The sequence below is a fragment of the Hydractinia symbiolongicarpus genome, chromosome 5 (assembly GCF_029227915.1).
Source record: "Hydractinia symbiolongicarpus strain clone_291-10 chromosome 5, HSymV2.1, whole genome shotgun sequence".
Taxonomy (NCBI): domain Eukaryota; kingdom Metazoa; phylum Cnidaria; class Hydrozoa; order Anthoathecata; family Hydractiniidae; genus Hydractinia; species Hydractinia symbiolongicarpus.
The window spans coordinates 22,168,753-22,181,173 of record NC_079879.1 but is presented as its reverse complement, the minus strand read 5'-3'; the positions used below and the strand labels follow the sequence as shown (position 1 = coordinate 22,181,173).

Below are 12,421 nucleotides of genomic sequence, written 5' to 3'. Positions count from 1 at the left end.
TTATGAATATTTCTCATTTTTTGAAGAAATAATTAATCTTATAGCATGAAATTTAGTATGTTATTGCCAGTATGTTATTGTCAACCTTACTTAAAACATATATATATATGTGAAGGAATTGAAACTTTTCTTTTCAAAATATTTCACCCAAAAATTATTTCACTTTTTTACTATGGCTCACTTTTCTTCCAATTTAAAAGCACTTCTCTTCTATGATCCAAACAGTTCTCTTCTGCATTTTCACATTTTTCTTCTGTATTTTGACGCTTCTTTTCTGCACTTAACACTTCCCTGTATGTGGTCGGACACTTTCTCTTCAGAACTAAATTTAAAAATCTGGCTCATAATTTACACCCATGGTCTGTATATTTTTTTTCACTTTTCACAAGAAGTATACTTTGCTAACACATGCTCAATTTACCAACAGCTTTATATTGTAGCAGGTCCCGGTGCATTTACATGATTAAAATAATATCACAAATCAATTCAGATCAGCAGCAGAGTAGGTAATTTTATTTATTAGGACACAATAACTGGCAAAATAAATGGCTGCCCAGAGTCCTCAAATTCATGGTAGTGTCCACCAAGAAAACTTAATGCTTTTTCCTTATAATGAATGTACTTTATAAGAATATCACGCTGAGATTTTAGATTAAAACATTACGTATTTTGTTGAGAACAATAAAGAAATAAAAATAATGATTCTTATAAAAAAATGTGTGTATTAAAAAAAGATAAACGAATGCCTTAAACGGCAGATACCACAATGTCATTTCTTCACCCTCGTCTCAAGGGATTTTCACTGTCTCTTTTATATATCAAAAATGCAAAAAAACATGGGACGAGGGTGGTTGGTCATTTATTCAAAAGCATGAGTTATCAAAATTCAGCTCAATCAATATTCCAGACCAAAATACACCTTTACAATAATTCAATTGTACATGCGTTCCTACGGCTCTCCATCGTTTTACAATATCGGAAAAAAGGAGGTAAAAATCGTGTTTTTATGAGAGTTTGTTAGAGACGAAAGCGTGTTTTCTCCAGTTTTTTAACTTCTGTCGCATCAATTTCTTTCAAATTTTCAGGAAACGTTAATAATAATAAGATACAACTTATGTGTACTTTTTATTAAAAACAAAACGCGGCAAGAAAAGCTATCACGAAAAAACGTGTTTTCTCCTTAATAAACTCCTCTGATCGCAAAATAAGCTGATATGGAGTGTTAGTTTTCCCGAATTATCGTAAAGGTGTATTAGGTATTGGAATTTTTTGAGTTCATGGAAGAGAGGTGTTTCTCACTTTGAAAGAGAAGTGTTTCACACGGAAGAGAAGATTTCGGAGGGATGACGAGAAGTGTTTTTATACAGAAGAGAAGCGTTTTGACTAAAAAGAGAAGTGTGTTTATTAAGAAGAGAAGTGAGCCATATAGGGGCCATCATATTTTTTTCATGGTCAGAGCCTTTAATTCATAATAATTTTCTTCCTTTTTCAATTCTCAATAAGAGCGTTGTAACAAAAGATTTATTTAAACACTAGTTAACTGAAACTGTGAACTCATTTCTAATACACGAGTTCACAGTTTCAGTTTATAACTAGCTAGCTTAGTCAAAATGTGAAAGAAAAAGCAAACTTTTGACGAAAATGAGTGGCATATTTGGATTTATAAACAAAAATTATATCAGGTAGGACATTTGGAATATCATACCATTAAATTTTATAAGAGTTTAACTGTAATATGTAAGATAAGATATTATCACCAGATCACAGCAGTTGATGATATTGTGGCGTGCGTGATTCATTTCTTCAAAAAACATTAAATGTCTGACTACTAAATAGTATCAGTAGTACTTGTTATATAAACAAATATGTTGGTCATGTTTGTTGAAAATGATGAGAAAATGTCAAGCATGTTAGCCCAGATTTTAGAGAATGCCCGCAGCAAACTCTTGCAACTCATTTTCAGCACAGGTCATAGCTTTGCTCACCATTTACTTAGCAAATTAGACTTGTGCCAAATAAAACGCCAAAATCACCTTAACCATATTACGTCATGTCTGTCATCAGGGCGCCTTTTTGTTCTTTTTTTTCGTTATCCCTCCTCTTTTAACAACCGAGCAAACCTGACCGACAGGTCATCTTTTTCTTTTTAATTCCTTTTTGTGCTATCATCCCATAAGATAAAGGGGAAAAAAGCCCTTGGGATGAGGTCAACAATCGAGCAAAGAAAATTTCATTCATTTCTAATAACGACCGAGATTATAAAAAAAGTTTTTTTTATCAAAGCATTCTCTATTTCATTAGCATAAATTGTAATACATATCATATCTTGAATATAAAAAAATACTAAACTTAAAGACTTAAAAAAGAATTTTTTTGTGTGTTTGGATAAGATGAGAAACAACCAGCGAATCCCCTTTACTCATTATTTTTGGTTAGTGAGTTAGTTTAAGGTTTTCTACTTTAGTATAATATTAAAGAAATAGTACGACGAAAGAAATACAACTACATAACTAAAAAAAATACATAACAAAATAAATCGAAATTCCTATTTTAGAAAAATGACTTTGGGCACGAGCAACGGCATTTGGTTTCCATGTTAAACGGTACATTCATCCTTTGGCTTTTGTTGCAAACAACTGGAACGTCGTTTAAGATCTTGGTTTGATGCAACGGTTCACAGTTGGGTTTGCAAACAGGGAGCTTGATGAGAGGTTTGCAAACGAGACCAGGAGTAGGTTTAATGATAACATCTTTCGTCAAAACCATGGAGCATTCTGGAAAAATAATTGATCTTAAAGCTAAGACGTCTAGAATTTTTAGTAACATTAAATATATGTTGGATTTCTCGTAATGCCTAGTCTATCTTGCTTACTAGTATAGCAGTCTTCTCACTTGGCTGTCTACCTCAACCTCATCCCCAGGACTTGTTAGGCTTTTTATATTGGGACGGCCTGAACAAGATCCAAATATAAAAAGCCTAACAAGTCCTGGGACGATGTTGTAGCCATCTATAACAAGTCAATACGTAATTACTTCTTTCTTAAAAGTTCTGTAGCTTACCCAAATCAAATATTTCAACCTCGCTCCCATGACCTATCGTCTCTCACCGCTGCGTTTTTTTTATTGACAGGTAATCTCGCCGTCAGATATACAAAAAGAGACAAAGAATCATGGAATCGTGGTTGCTTATATTTTAAGAGTTTACTGAAAAAGCAAAGGATCTCACTTTCACGACAATCTTTAGCTGGCATCAACCACGACACACCGAACAGTTCTCCGTTCTTTACAACTTGCCTTTCTGGAGTGATCATTTCTGCGGAATGTTCAGAGTCCATGTTTCCGCAAAGACCACAAACTTTTGAGGATAAGACTGGAGAAATTCGAACAGTAACAGTTCTACCACTATTTAAAATAACTCGCAAGCCTAAATTTTCATTAATGAGAACCAAATGTTTTAATTCCTTATCAAAAATTAATTCTAATTTATATGACTTCTTTAACAATTGTATCAATTTATTATTTTTCAAAGAGACTGTTTCTCCATTGACCTAAAAATATAAAAAATATATATGAATAGTTTTGTGAATATAATAAAAATGAGCACAAAAAAAAAGTTAACCACGCACCATTATTGTAGGTGCAATCTTAGAGTCATGAGTTGGAACTACTTTTATCTCATTATCCTCTAACACAATACGTAGTGCTTTTAACTCTCCCATCTTTTTTTCAGTCACTAAGAATCGAGGTAGAGCCACGCTGCATGACTGTATTAGAATGTACTCACACCCTTCATTTTGCAGTTTAAAATGATATTCCACGTCGTCGAAGGTTTGAAAATAATCGTGTCCGTGATAACATTTAGGTTGTAGTGCAAAATGAACTTTTTCAGCCAGTGAGATTTCGGGAGTTCCTTTAGGTAAAGTGAAGACCGTCGTTGGAAGATGAACCTTGTATTTGTAGTTGTTAAAAGGAGTGTCCACTTTCAATACAAGAAGGCGATTCATTGGCAACATTATTTGAATGCTCACGTTATTCACTGCATTGGAGCAGTAGTAACAGCCATCATGATTTACTTTACTGATTGGTTTAAGAACTTCCGCTTCTAGGGAATCATCAAGAATTGCTTTGGCGACATACGGAAGCGGTTCCACGATCCCTTTTGATATAAAAATGATTTTAGATCTCCAGTAAGCAGGAAGATTTTTCATGGTTGTTGTGAGGATTATTTCTTGTGAGTACCGCGGATACATCATGCTAGCTCTTGTTTGCAACTAAAAAAAACTTTTAAGCTTTATTTTAATTCGTTGTTTGATACAATAATCCTTTAAAGGATGATAATAAGTAAGTATTCCTCTCTAAACATTTTTCAGAGAAAATGTTGTTTTTCGGGCATTTGAATAAGTCTGCGTTAAATTTCTTCAAAGCGAAACTGAAGGGCGAAAATTGTTCTAATATTTTTGTAAAAAGCAAGTGAAAAACGCTGTTATTTTACTCTATAATAACTATCTCTAACGTTTTATCAATCCTAAACGTTTTAACTCAGAAGGTAAAATATTAGGTTTTAAGATGCATAAAATTGACTTACCGTCACGTGTTTAAGTGAGCAAGTTGGTTCAAAACTAACATCGAATGAAACCATGTCACGTGGGTACTTAATGTTTACACACATCAGTTTGGATTCTTGTCCAGACTGTATTATCAGTGACACTTTTTTCGTCTGTTTCCAGATTTTCAGAGTTGAAAGAATCTGCTGGTCCGGTGTAAGTCCATCGAAAGTAAGCTTAAAATATATTAAAATCACAAATTAATGATTAAGGATATTTTAAAAGCTTCAAAACATGTGATGTTGGCCTTTTCTCGACGTTTACAGCTTTTTTGTAGGCTTTCAAAAAATATTTTCAGATGATGTTTACCATTTTTTTCATTTTTGGCAGACTCTGGAAAATACAATTTTGCGAAATATGGCGTAAATTAAGATAACAATTAGCATAAAAAAGGTAGTCTGTTTACCTTAAGTTCATAGATAACGTTTTCAACGCCTTCTTTTCTTCGAGTAATTTCTGCTACAATTTTTTTCAACGCTTGTGGTGGACGCATATCAATGCTGAGGAGTGCTGGAGTCAACATTCGGGTGAAAAATCCCAATGGGTTGGCACCATAACTGACGCAACCATGTATGCAGATTGGAAATTTGGATGATTCTCCATAGCAGATTGGTCGTTCTGCAAGTTTCTCTTTGATGTAAGACGTGGTAGACTTTACGACCACAACTTTTAACTTAGTTGCTCCGTCATCTAAAATAACTTTGTCTCCAGATGCAGTTAAAGTCATGATGCGAACGGACTCATCTTCATTGTCCTAAAAAAAATGTTAATTGGAGATATAATACCTCCTTAAAAAGGAAACACACTATAAATAGAGGTTTTACTCATTTTTTGGCAATTTATTTGCAGCAGACATAGTAACATATGTAGAATTTAAAAGGTTCCCTTACATTAAACATTTTATAAAATCTTTCAATTTCTTTGGCTTCAATACCTTCCCTTTGCAATTCTTGAACGTAACGATAAAGTCTGTACACGCATGAGCGTGGTTTTATTTTTTGCGTATCCTTTCTAGAGGTTGGTACCAAAGTTGATAACCTTAAGATGTTGTCAGGTGAAAGATCAGGCCTCCAAAGGGAGGGTTCGGTTGGAGATAAAACTATTTGTTGGGTTTTGGGATCCGCCTTCAAATAACCAGATTTTGTTGTCGCCAATGCTGCAAATCGTCCTGTATAGCCTTTTCTAATGATGATGAAATTTTCTGGCGTAGGGGATACGACTAGACGACCATTTGATACCGCCAAATATTTTTTGGGACCTACCTTCAACTGAACAATCGATTTTCGCTCTATTGGCTTGCTACTATTTTGCAGAATGTTATACTTTTTGACGATGCTTTCAAGAGGAATTGGCTGTCTGTAAACCGTTTTATTGGGCTTTTGAGGACTTCTTAGAAAGACAACATGTTCAGCCTCGATTTCATGAGTTAACAAAGTTTTAATAGAAGGTGAAACTACATCTGTTGTGTATTTCATTGTCTTCAGATCGACATTCACAGAGACTTTTGTGTTGATGGGGTAGTCTTCGTGATGGTTGATTTGCAGTCCACTGCGATAAATAGGTGTTTCAAAGTACGCTCCACCAGTAATTAATATTCGATTGCTAAAGAAAATAGAAGGTAAAGATCAGTAAGAATAATCAACCATTCTTGTCCCCAAAGCTCTTTGAGATTAAACTTCGGGTTTATCCCAAAGAACTCTGGGAACAGGAATGGATAACCACCCTGTCTTTATTTGCAAAACGCATACAAAGTCCACAGATTCTTCTTCTGAGGAATACTCTTCTAAAAATACTTTTCGAGAAATATTAACGTACTTGCTGTCGACACTGACTGTGACGTCAGCTTTGTTTACTGATCGAAACAAAAGTGCTGATAAACTCCACAAGCTTGGTGTTGTTGAAGCTTTCACGACAGTTCTTGTTTTGCTCAGCATTAGAGATGTTATATTGTGCACCAAAGTCACACCAGACATTGTTGGAATACGAACGATGCCTTCCACTGGCATTATGGTCTGAAACAGAAAGTTATTAATAAATTTTGCATCCTAGCACGATAGCAGTTGTTCTTTTTATAGCACGGACTAACTATTTTAATGAGATTATGGATTCACAATAGCTAAATTAAAAAAAAAATTCTAAGGAATGTTTTCTTCTAAGAATGAATAAAAATTGGTTATTGTTGCATTTTATTGACTAACATCAATTGGAGCTAAAAACACACCTTTTTAGTCAAACGCTGATGGCCTTCACTTAATAATTTTGCAAGTTCTTTAAAGCTGAAAATATTGTCGAGAAATAACTCTTTCAAAGGTGCAGCTTTGGTCTTGGCGGATTTATACAAAGTCGTCCATTGTTTTCCAAATAATCGGATGTTTGCAAACAGTTTAAAATCTTCATCCTGCACAGGGGTAGCGCTATGCTAGAAAAACAATACAAGCAGAAATTATTTGCATGTTATAAATACACACAGCGAAGTTTTGAAATATCAAAATATTCAACTTTTCTTGTTACTAACCTCCATTTTGTCATTTCTTTTTGGCGCTTTCTTCGAAGTATTGGATTCCGTTGGCACAATTCCAAATAGTTTTGTCAAAATTTCTTGTATTCCTTCAGCCCTCATATCAACATCGAGAATATTGATTCGTTGTCCCATGAGCATAATATCAAGTTTGCTGCGTAGACTTCTTGGCACAACAGTACTGTTGACAAAATTAGTTTTGTGAACCAACTCGAGACGTGCTGAATCGGAAAGTTTGATTGCTGTAACAATGCTTGGTCGGATCCATCGGTGGTTGATTGGAGCTAATCGTCGCCGGATAATAATGTCTCGCGCAGTTTCAAGAGTTTTTAATCTAAAAATGAAAACGCTCACATGACCTTTTTTTAGAAATAAATCAATGTCAGAATATTCCTGTAAACAAAATCTTGCAAGTAAATTCGTGTTACGTCTAAAACTAGCAGATATGGCTTATTATTTCAAACTTTTTTGGTGACACATATTAAATAATATTTTAAAATTTATAAGGAAAAATAAGCTTACAAATCAGCTGGCAAATCTTTTCGATCCAAAAGAATAACGATGGAGTCGAAAATAACTCTTCTAATTGCCAACGAAGGTTCCATCTTAAGAGTTTGCACACACGCCATGACAATGCTTGGCGTGGGGCGCTCCAGCACGGTGGTGATGGCTGAAAGACGAAGCTCTTCTGATTCCTGGCGTGTTCGGTATAACTTAAACATTGGGAACAACACTTTTTCTTTTAATTTCAAGGTTAATGGCTGAAGGGCGAGTGCAGCTCTAACGCGAACATGAGTCGACAATTTCTTATTTTTAGCGATTCTGACAAGAATATCGGCAAGTTCAGGAGATTCCAAGGTTTGAGCAATCACCAAGTTTTGGAGGACCTCGGGTTCTTTAAATTCTTCAGTTGGAAATGTGGATAGTTTCTCTATACTTTCAAGTTTTGTCCGCAAAATCTAAGTTTTTAGAAAAATCATGTAAAATATAATTAGGCTTAGTACGCATGCTCAAAAGATTTGCTTACCATAGCAACCACAAATGGTTGACGTCAAAACGTAATTAGTGTTAATAAAATCGAACTAACCTCCGGAACAGTTAACTTGCAGAATGGTGCTTTTCTGCACTGCGCTCTCATCAAATTGACTGATGAAGTAAGACAAGTAAGAAGAAGGGTTCTGTTACCCTTTACAACTGGTAATTGACAAAAATCCTGAAAAAAATAAAAAAATATGTATATTTGGATCTAAATATAAATATTCGGTTACAAAATCGCATACTTTTATTTGTGAGTAAATCATCCCTGGTTAAATATACTAAATTTAAAATCGATATACCTGGATATGAACTACCACGTTTTTGCTAATAAAAGGAGTAGAACCAAGTGCTGAGATGAATTCTTCGATCGATTCCAACGGAATGACATCTGGTTTCTCGCGTAACTCGTTCAGTACCGCCTTCATTGTATTCTCATTATTTACCAATGAAAGGATTCGGATTAACCATTCCCTAAAATCATAAAAAAATTGATGTTGGTCATGTAAAATGGTACCGCAAGTAGCGAGTCTCACGCAATGCAATATAAAAAGGACGGGCTAACCCGTGGATTATAAATATGCATCAAGCAAAGAGATTCAACTTTTTAAGGCGTGTATGAAAAAGGAATGCATGAAAGTCAACAACAATACCGACAAGTATACATTCTCCATCCCAAAGCTTCTTCAAGGTTTACTCTACAAGTGGTTGAGGGATGAAAATGAAGTACAGTGAATTAGTTTCAAACTTCACCAGAGAAAGAACTCCAACAAGCCCACAGAGGGTTTGATTTTTACAAAATTAGTTACAAGGGTGATTAGAACTATGTAGTTTCTCCCTTATTATGGAAAGTACAGTATTTAAATAGACTCACGTTTCAGCTGGCTTGCTTTTTGCATCCACTAATTTAGTGAGAACAACGGAAATTTCATCTGGTGACAAGGTGCGTAATGTTTGAACAATTTCTACTGTATTCACAGCAAGGTTCTGTGAAAATGGCGTCATCACATCTTGGTGAGCCACGATGATACGTTTAATGAATGATTTAATTTGCGTGATCAGATTTTGAATTTCAAGTTTAGTTTTTGGGATTGGTTTGTTGACGATGTCGTTTAATTTCATAATTAAGTTATCCTCTAAATGAAAAAATGATTTTAAATACAACCTCGATTTTAGTCCTCTTTGGTCCGTGATTTTTAAAAGCCGAACCTTAACATACAAAGTATAGCTCCAAAAATTGTGGAAATTCCTTTACTAACCTTTTATCAGCTTTTCTGGCAGATTGATGCCTTTCCCAAATGATTGCTCAGCTACCAAAACTAAAGTTTGATTAGTAATGGAGGTAACTGCGTCTTCTCGATTGCCCAAAGGTCTGAATGTAATTGTCCCTGTCGCATTGGCACTGTTGATCTTAAATCCTGAAGTAGTTTTGGTAACATTAAAGAAGATAGCAGTAATAGATTTGATGGACGCGTCTTTCAAAGCTGGAATCTAAAATGTTAAATGAATGAAAAATGGATGAAAAAATGTTAAATGGTCACGTAAGGGACTTTAGAGATCTATATATTTTTTTCTTTTTTCCGTTGAAGAATTTACAGTTTTCTGTAAAAATAAGATACAAGTGAAATAAGAAAAAATAGAAAACGGTGTCATAAAAATACGGATTTGTCACCTTTAGAATGTTGAATAAAATGTAAAGCAGAAAACACAAAATCTTACTCTTGACTGGACGTCTTCTCTGACAATTTCAGGAATCATGTTTGTGTAAGTTTGAATCTGTTGATTTTCACACGTGTCTCCATCAATCCCTTTTTGAAACAATATGAATCGATCTTTTGGAGCAACGGTGTAAAGACTTTTACATGTTCCAAGAATTGTTGTCTAGAATTACAACACTAGGGAGGTAAACGTGAAACGTTACTAAGAAAACAACCTTGTTCCCAGGTCTTAAATGAATTTCAAGTAAGAAATGTTTACGCAATAGGTTTTAGATCATGCTTTGTTATTTCTACCACGCGCTTCACTTAACAGCTATTATTAGGTATGAAAAAAATAATTCTTGGGATGAAGCTTCAGTTGGAGGATAAAAAGATACTGGGCACGAAGTTGTTGAAACTAAATCACTTACCTCAGTTTTGTTGTAGACGGTGTTTTCGGTTTGTGGTTTATAAGATAACACATCAAGGTGCAGCAAACTAACGACGCCCTTTTTGATATCCAAACTCCATTTTGGTTCATTTTTGATATATTCAATCTTTACGACGATTCCTTCACGATATATAAATCGTACTGGGCGAGTCAAGGCTTTGGTCATTTTGCTTTGTATTATTGTCTCGATTGGCACGGAACTGTTTACTGGGTTGACAGAAACAATTTTCAAGACTGGCTTTCTCATCTACAACCAAAACATAAATAAAATTCCTTACTATTTTCTACATCGTTTGCCCAAGGAGATTCATAAAGGTAACCTCCATAGTTTGCTGTAATATTTTGTTCTGTTTCTTTTTCTTATTTAATCTATTTATCTAATCCTAACCCTAACTAAAAAAAAAAAAAAAAATTAAAAAAACGAATTTCACCTTCATCGTGACTTGAAAATTAGGGCCGTCTTGCGCAAAATATAAATCCACCATGGCTTCAATGTTGACATCTTGATATTGTCTTGACAACAGAGGATGTAACACTCTCATCATCGTTTTATATTCGTACGTGTATTTCTGTCCAACTTTAAACGGTACATCTGAAATTGGCTTTTCAGGACGTTTCTCGGCTTTGCCGTTATCTCCATTAGCTAAAAAAGAATTTTATGCAGAATATAGCAGGATATAGCAGGACTTGCTTCAACATTTAAATTACAGATAACTCAAAGAAAAAACGAACACACAAAATATTCTTTTCGAATATCACCCACAATTCCGAATTTACGTTCGACCATAAAGTAAACAATATGAGAAAACCCGAAAAACGATACAAGTTTGTTGAATGTCTTCCGGGGAATCTTGTTTGGTAAAAAACTGATAGAAAAACTATAAAACTCTGGCAGAAATTCGATAAAAAACCGATAAATATTTATTTTGTTCGAAGACATTACCTAATACAAATGAAAAAAAGCAACTTACACAACGCGATAGCGACAAACAGCATTAATATGGTAACCTTCATGATGGCGGCTCGATATCAAGCTGAATGATAAGCTAAACTTCCTTCAAGCTTGTATTTATGCAAAACTTAGAACAAAGGAAACTTCAATAATTTCAGTAAAAATACTGTTAAAAAAGTTATTGTTCTATTTCCTATGTTTTTAGCAATAAATTCTGCAATATGCAAATGCGACGTTGATTACCTTACACTAAAAATATAAATATACAATAGCTCACGCAGAAAGAACTAACAAAAGTTGTCTTATTTATTTCTGTTTTTTTTAATTCATATCTAAAATAGACACCATTCAATGATCTTAAACTCGATCAAGGCTTTCTTCAACTTTTGTTTAAATTTGATCTCAGGTTTGGTTGGAAATATACATGATTGCTACTTATCAATTTCACTTTGAGTTTTGTGCGAGCAAGAGCGGGTTTTATATTGTAAAAGTTTTGAAAGTCATGTTAAATTCAGGTCTTTTTTAGATCTGAATTCACAATGACTTTCAAATCTTTTTCGCATTGTCGGAAAAAGTTTTATTTCCGCCAGATAGTAGATAATACAGTAGCTAGAATCGCGACTGCAAGCGTATTGTAATTTTACATGTAAAACAAAATTTATTAAGGAAAAATTTAAAGTTAGATCAAGATTGTTTGCGAGATTTTTTCTCAGAGTAAATCGTTCACGTATTTTGGTATTTAGTGGTAGCTTAGTTTAAAAACCGGTTCAATTATTTTTCTGAAGGAAAGATAACATGTCGGAAGTGTGGAAAAGGAGGGCACCCCTGAAACATCGACTATATCATTACCTTCACTAACAAATTAGACTACAAAACTCGTTTTTTGACTTTTCTTCAAAATGTTTAAACAGCCTTACCTGACGAATGCTACGATTTTACTAAATGTGTAAGAAACATTAAAAATGCTCGATTCGCAGTATCTGTGATGTCCGAATCATAGAACAATCAACGACTGGTCTGCAAAGTTCCAGAAAATCGGGCAAATAGGCCATATTGGCATCAGCAAGAATTATCACAATTGAGGTACTGAATGTAACAAAACAACCCGAGACCCAACTACTAAGTCCGTTGTGAACAGGGTGTGTCCATAATTTATCGCATGTG

At 34.4% G+C, this 12,421-nt stretch overlaps 1 protein-coding gene across 1 annotated transcript; it reads right to left on the bottom strand.

Moving 5' to 3' along the window:
• Positions 1-2,535: 2,535 nt before the first annotated feature.
• Positions 2,536-11,348, bottom strand: LOC130645379 (vitellogenin-6-like). Its single transcript, XM_057451357.1, has 18 exons — positions 11,277-11,348; positions 10,737-10,948; positions 10,286-10,552; positions 9,877-10,038; positions 9,417-9,648; positions 9,032-9,293; positions 8,460-8,631; positions 8,210-8,335; positions 7,645-8,081; positions 7,120-7,456; positions 6,826-7,023; positions 6,420-6,616; positions 5,495-6,206; positions 5,011-5,358; positions 4,586-4,780; positions 3,627-4,271; positions 3,227-3,548; positions 2,536-2,774 (listed from the first exon to the last, which is right to left on the bottom strand). Exons 1-18 carry the CDS (start codon positions 11,317-11,319, stop codon positions 2,551-2,553), a joined length of 5,091 nt encoding a protein of 1,696 aa, XP_057307340.1. The 5' UTR covers positions 11,320-11,348; the 3' UTR covers positions 2,536-2,550.
• Positions 11,349-12,421: the final 1,073 nt, after the last annotated feature.

Coding starts and splice junctions, on each gene's coding strand:
- LOC130645379 (XM_057451357.1), bottom strand. CDS start 11,319: ATGAAGGTTACCATATTAATGCTGTTTGTCGCTATCGCGTTGT. Junction 7,457..7,644: donor AAAGATTTGCCAGCTGATTT/GTAAGCTTATTT, acceptor TTTCATTTTTAG/ATTAAAAACTCTTGAAACTG. Junction 7,024..7,119: donor AAAGAAATGACAAAATGGAG/GTTAGTAACAAG, acceptor TTGTTTTTCTAG/CATAGCGCTACCCCTGTGCA.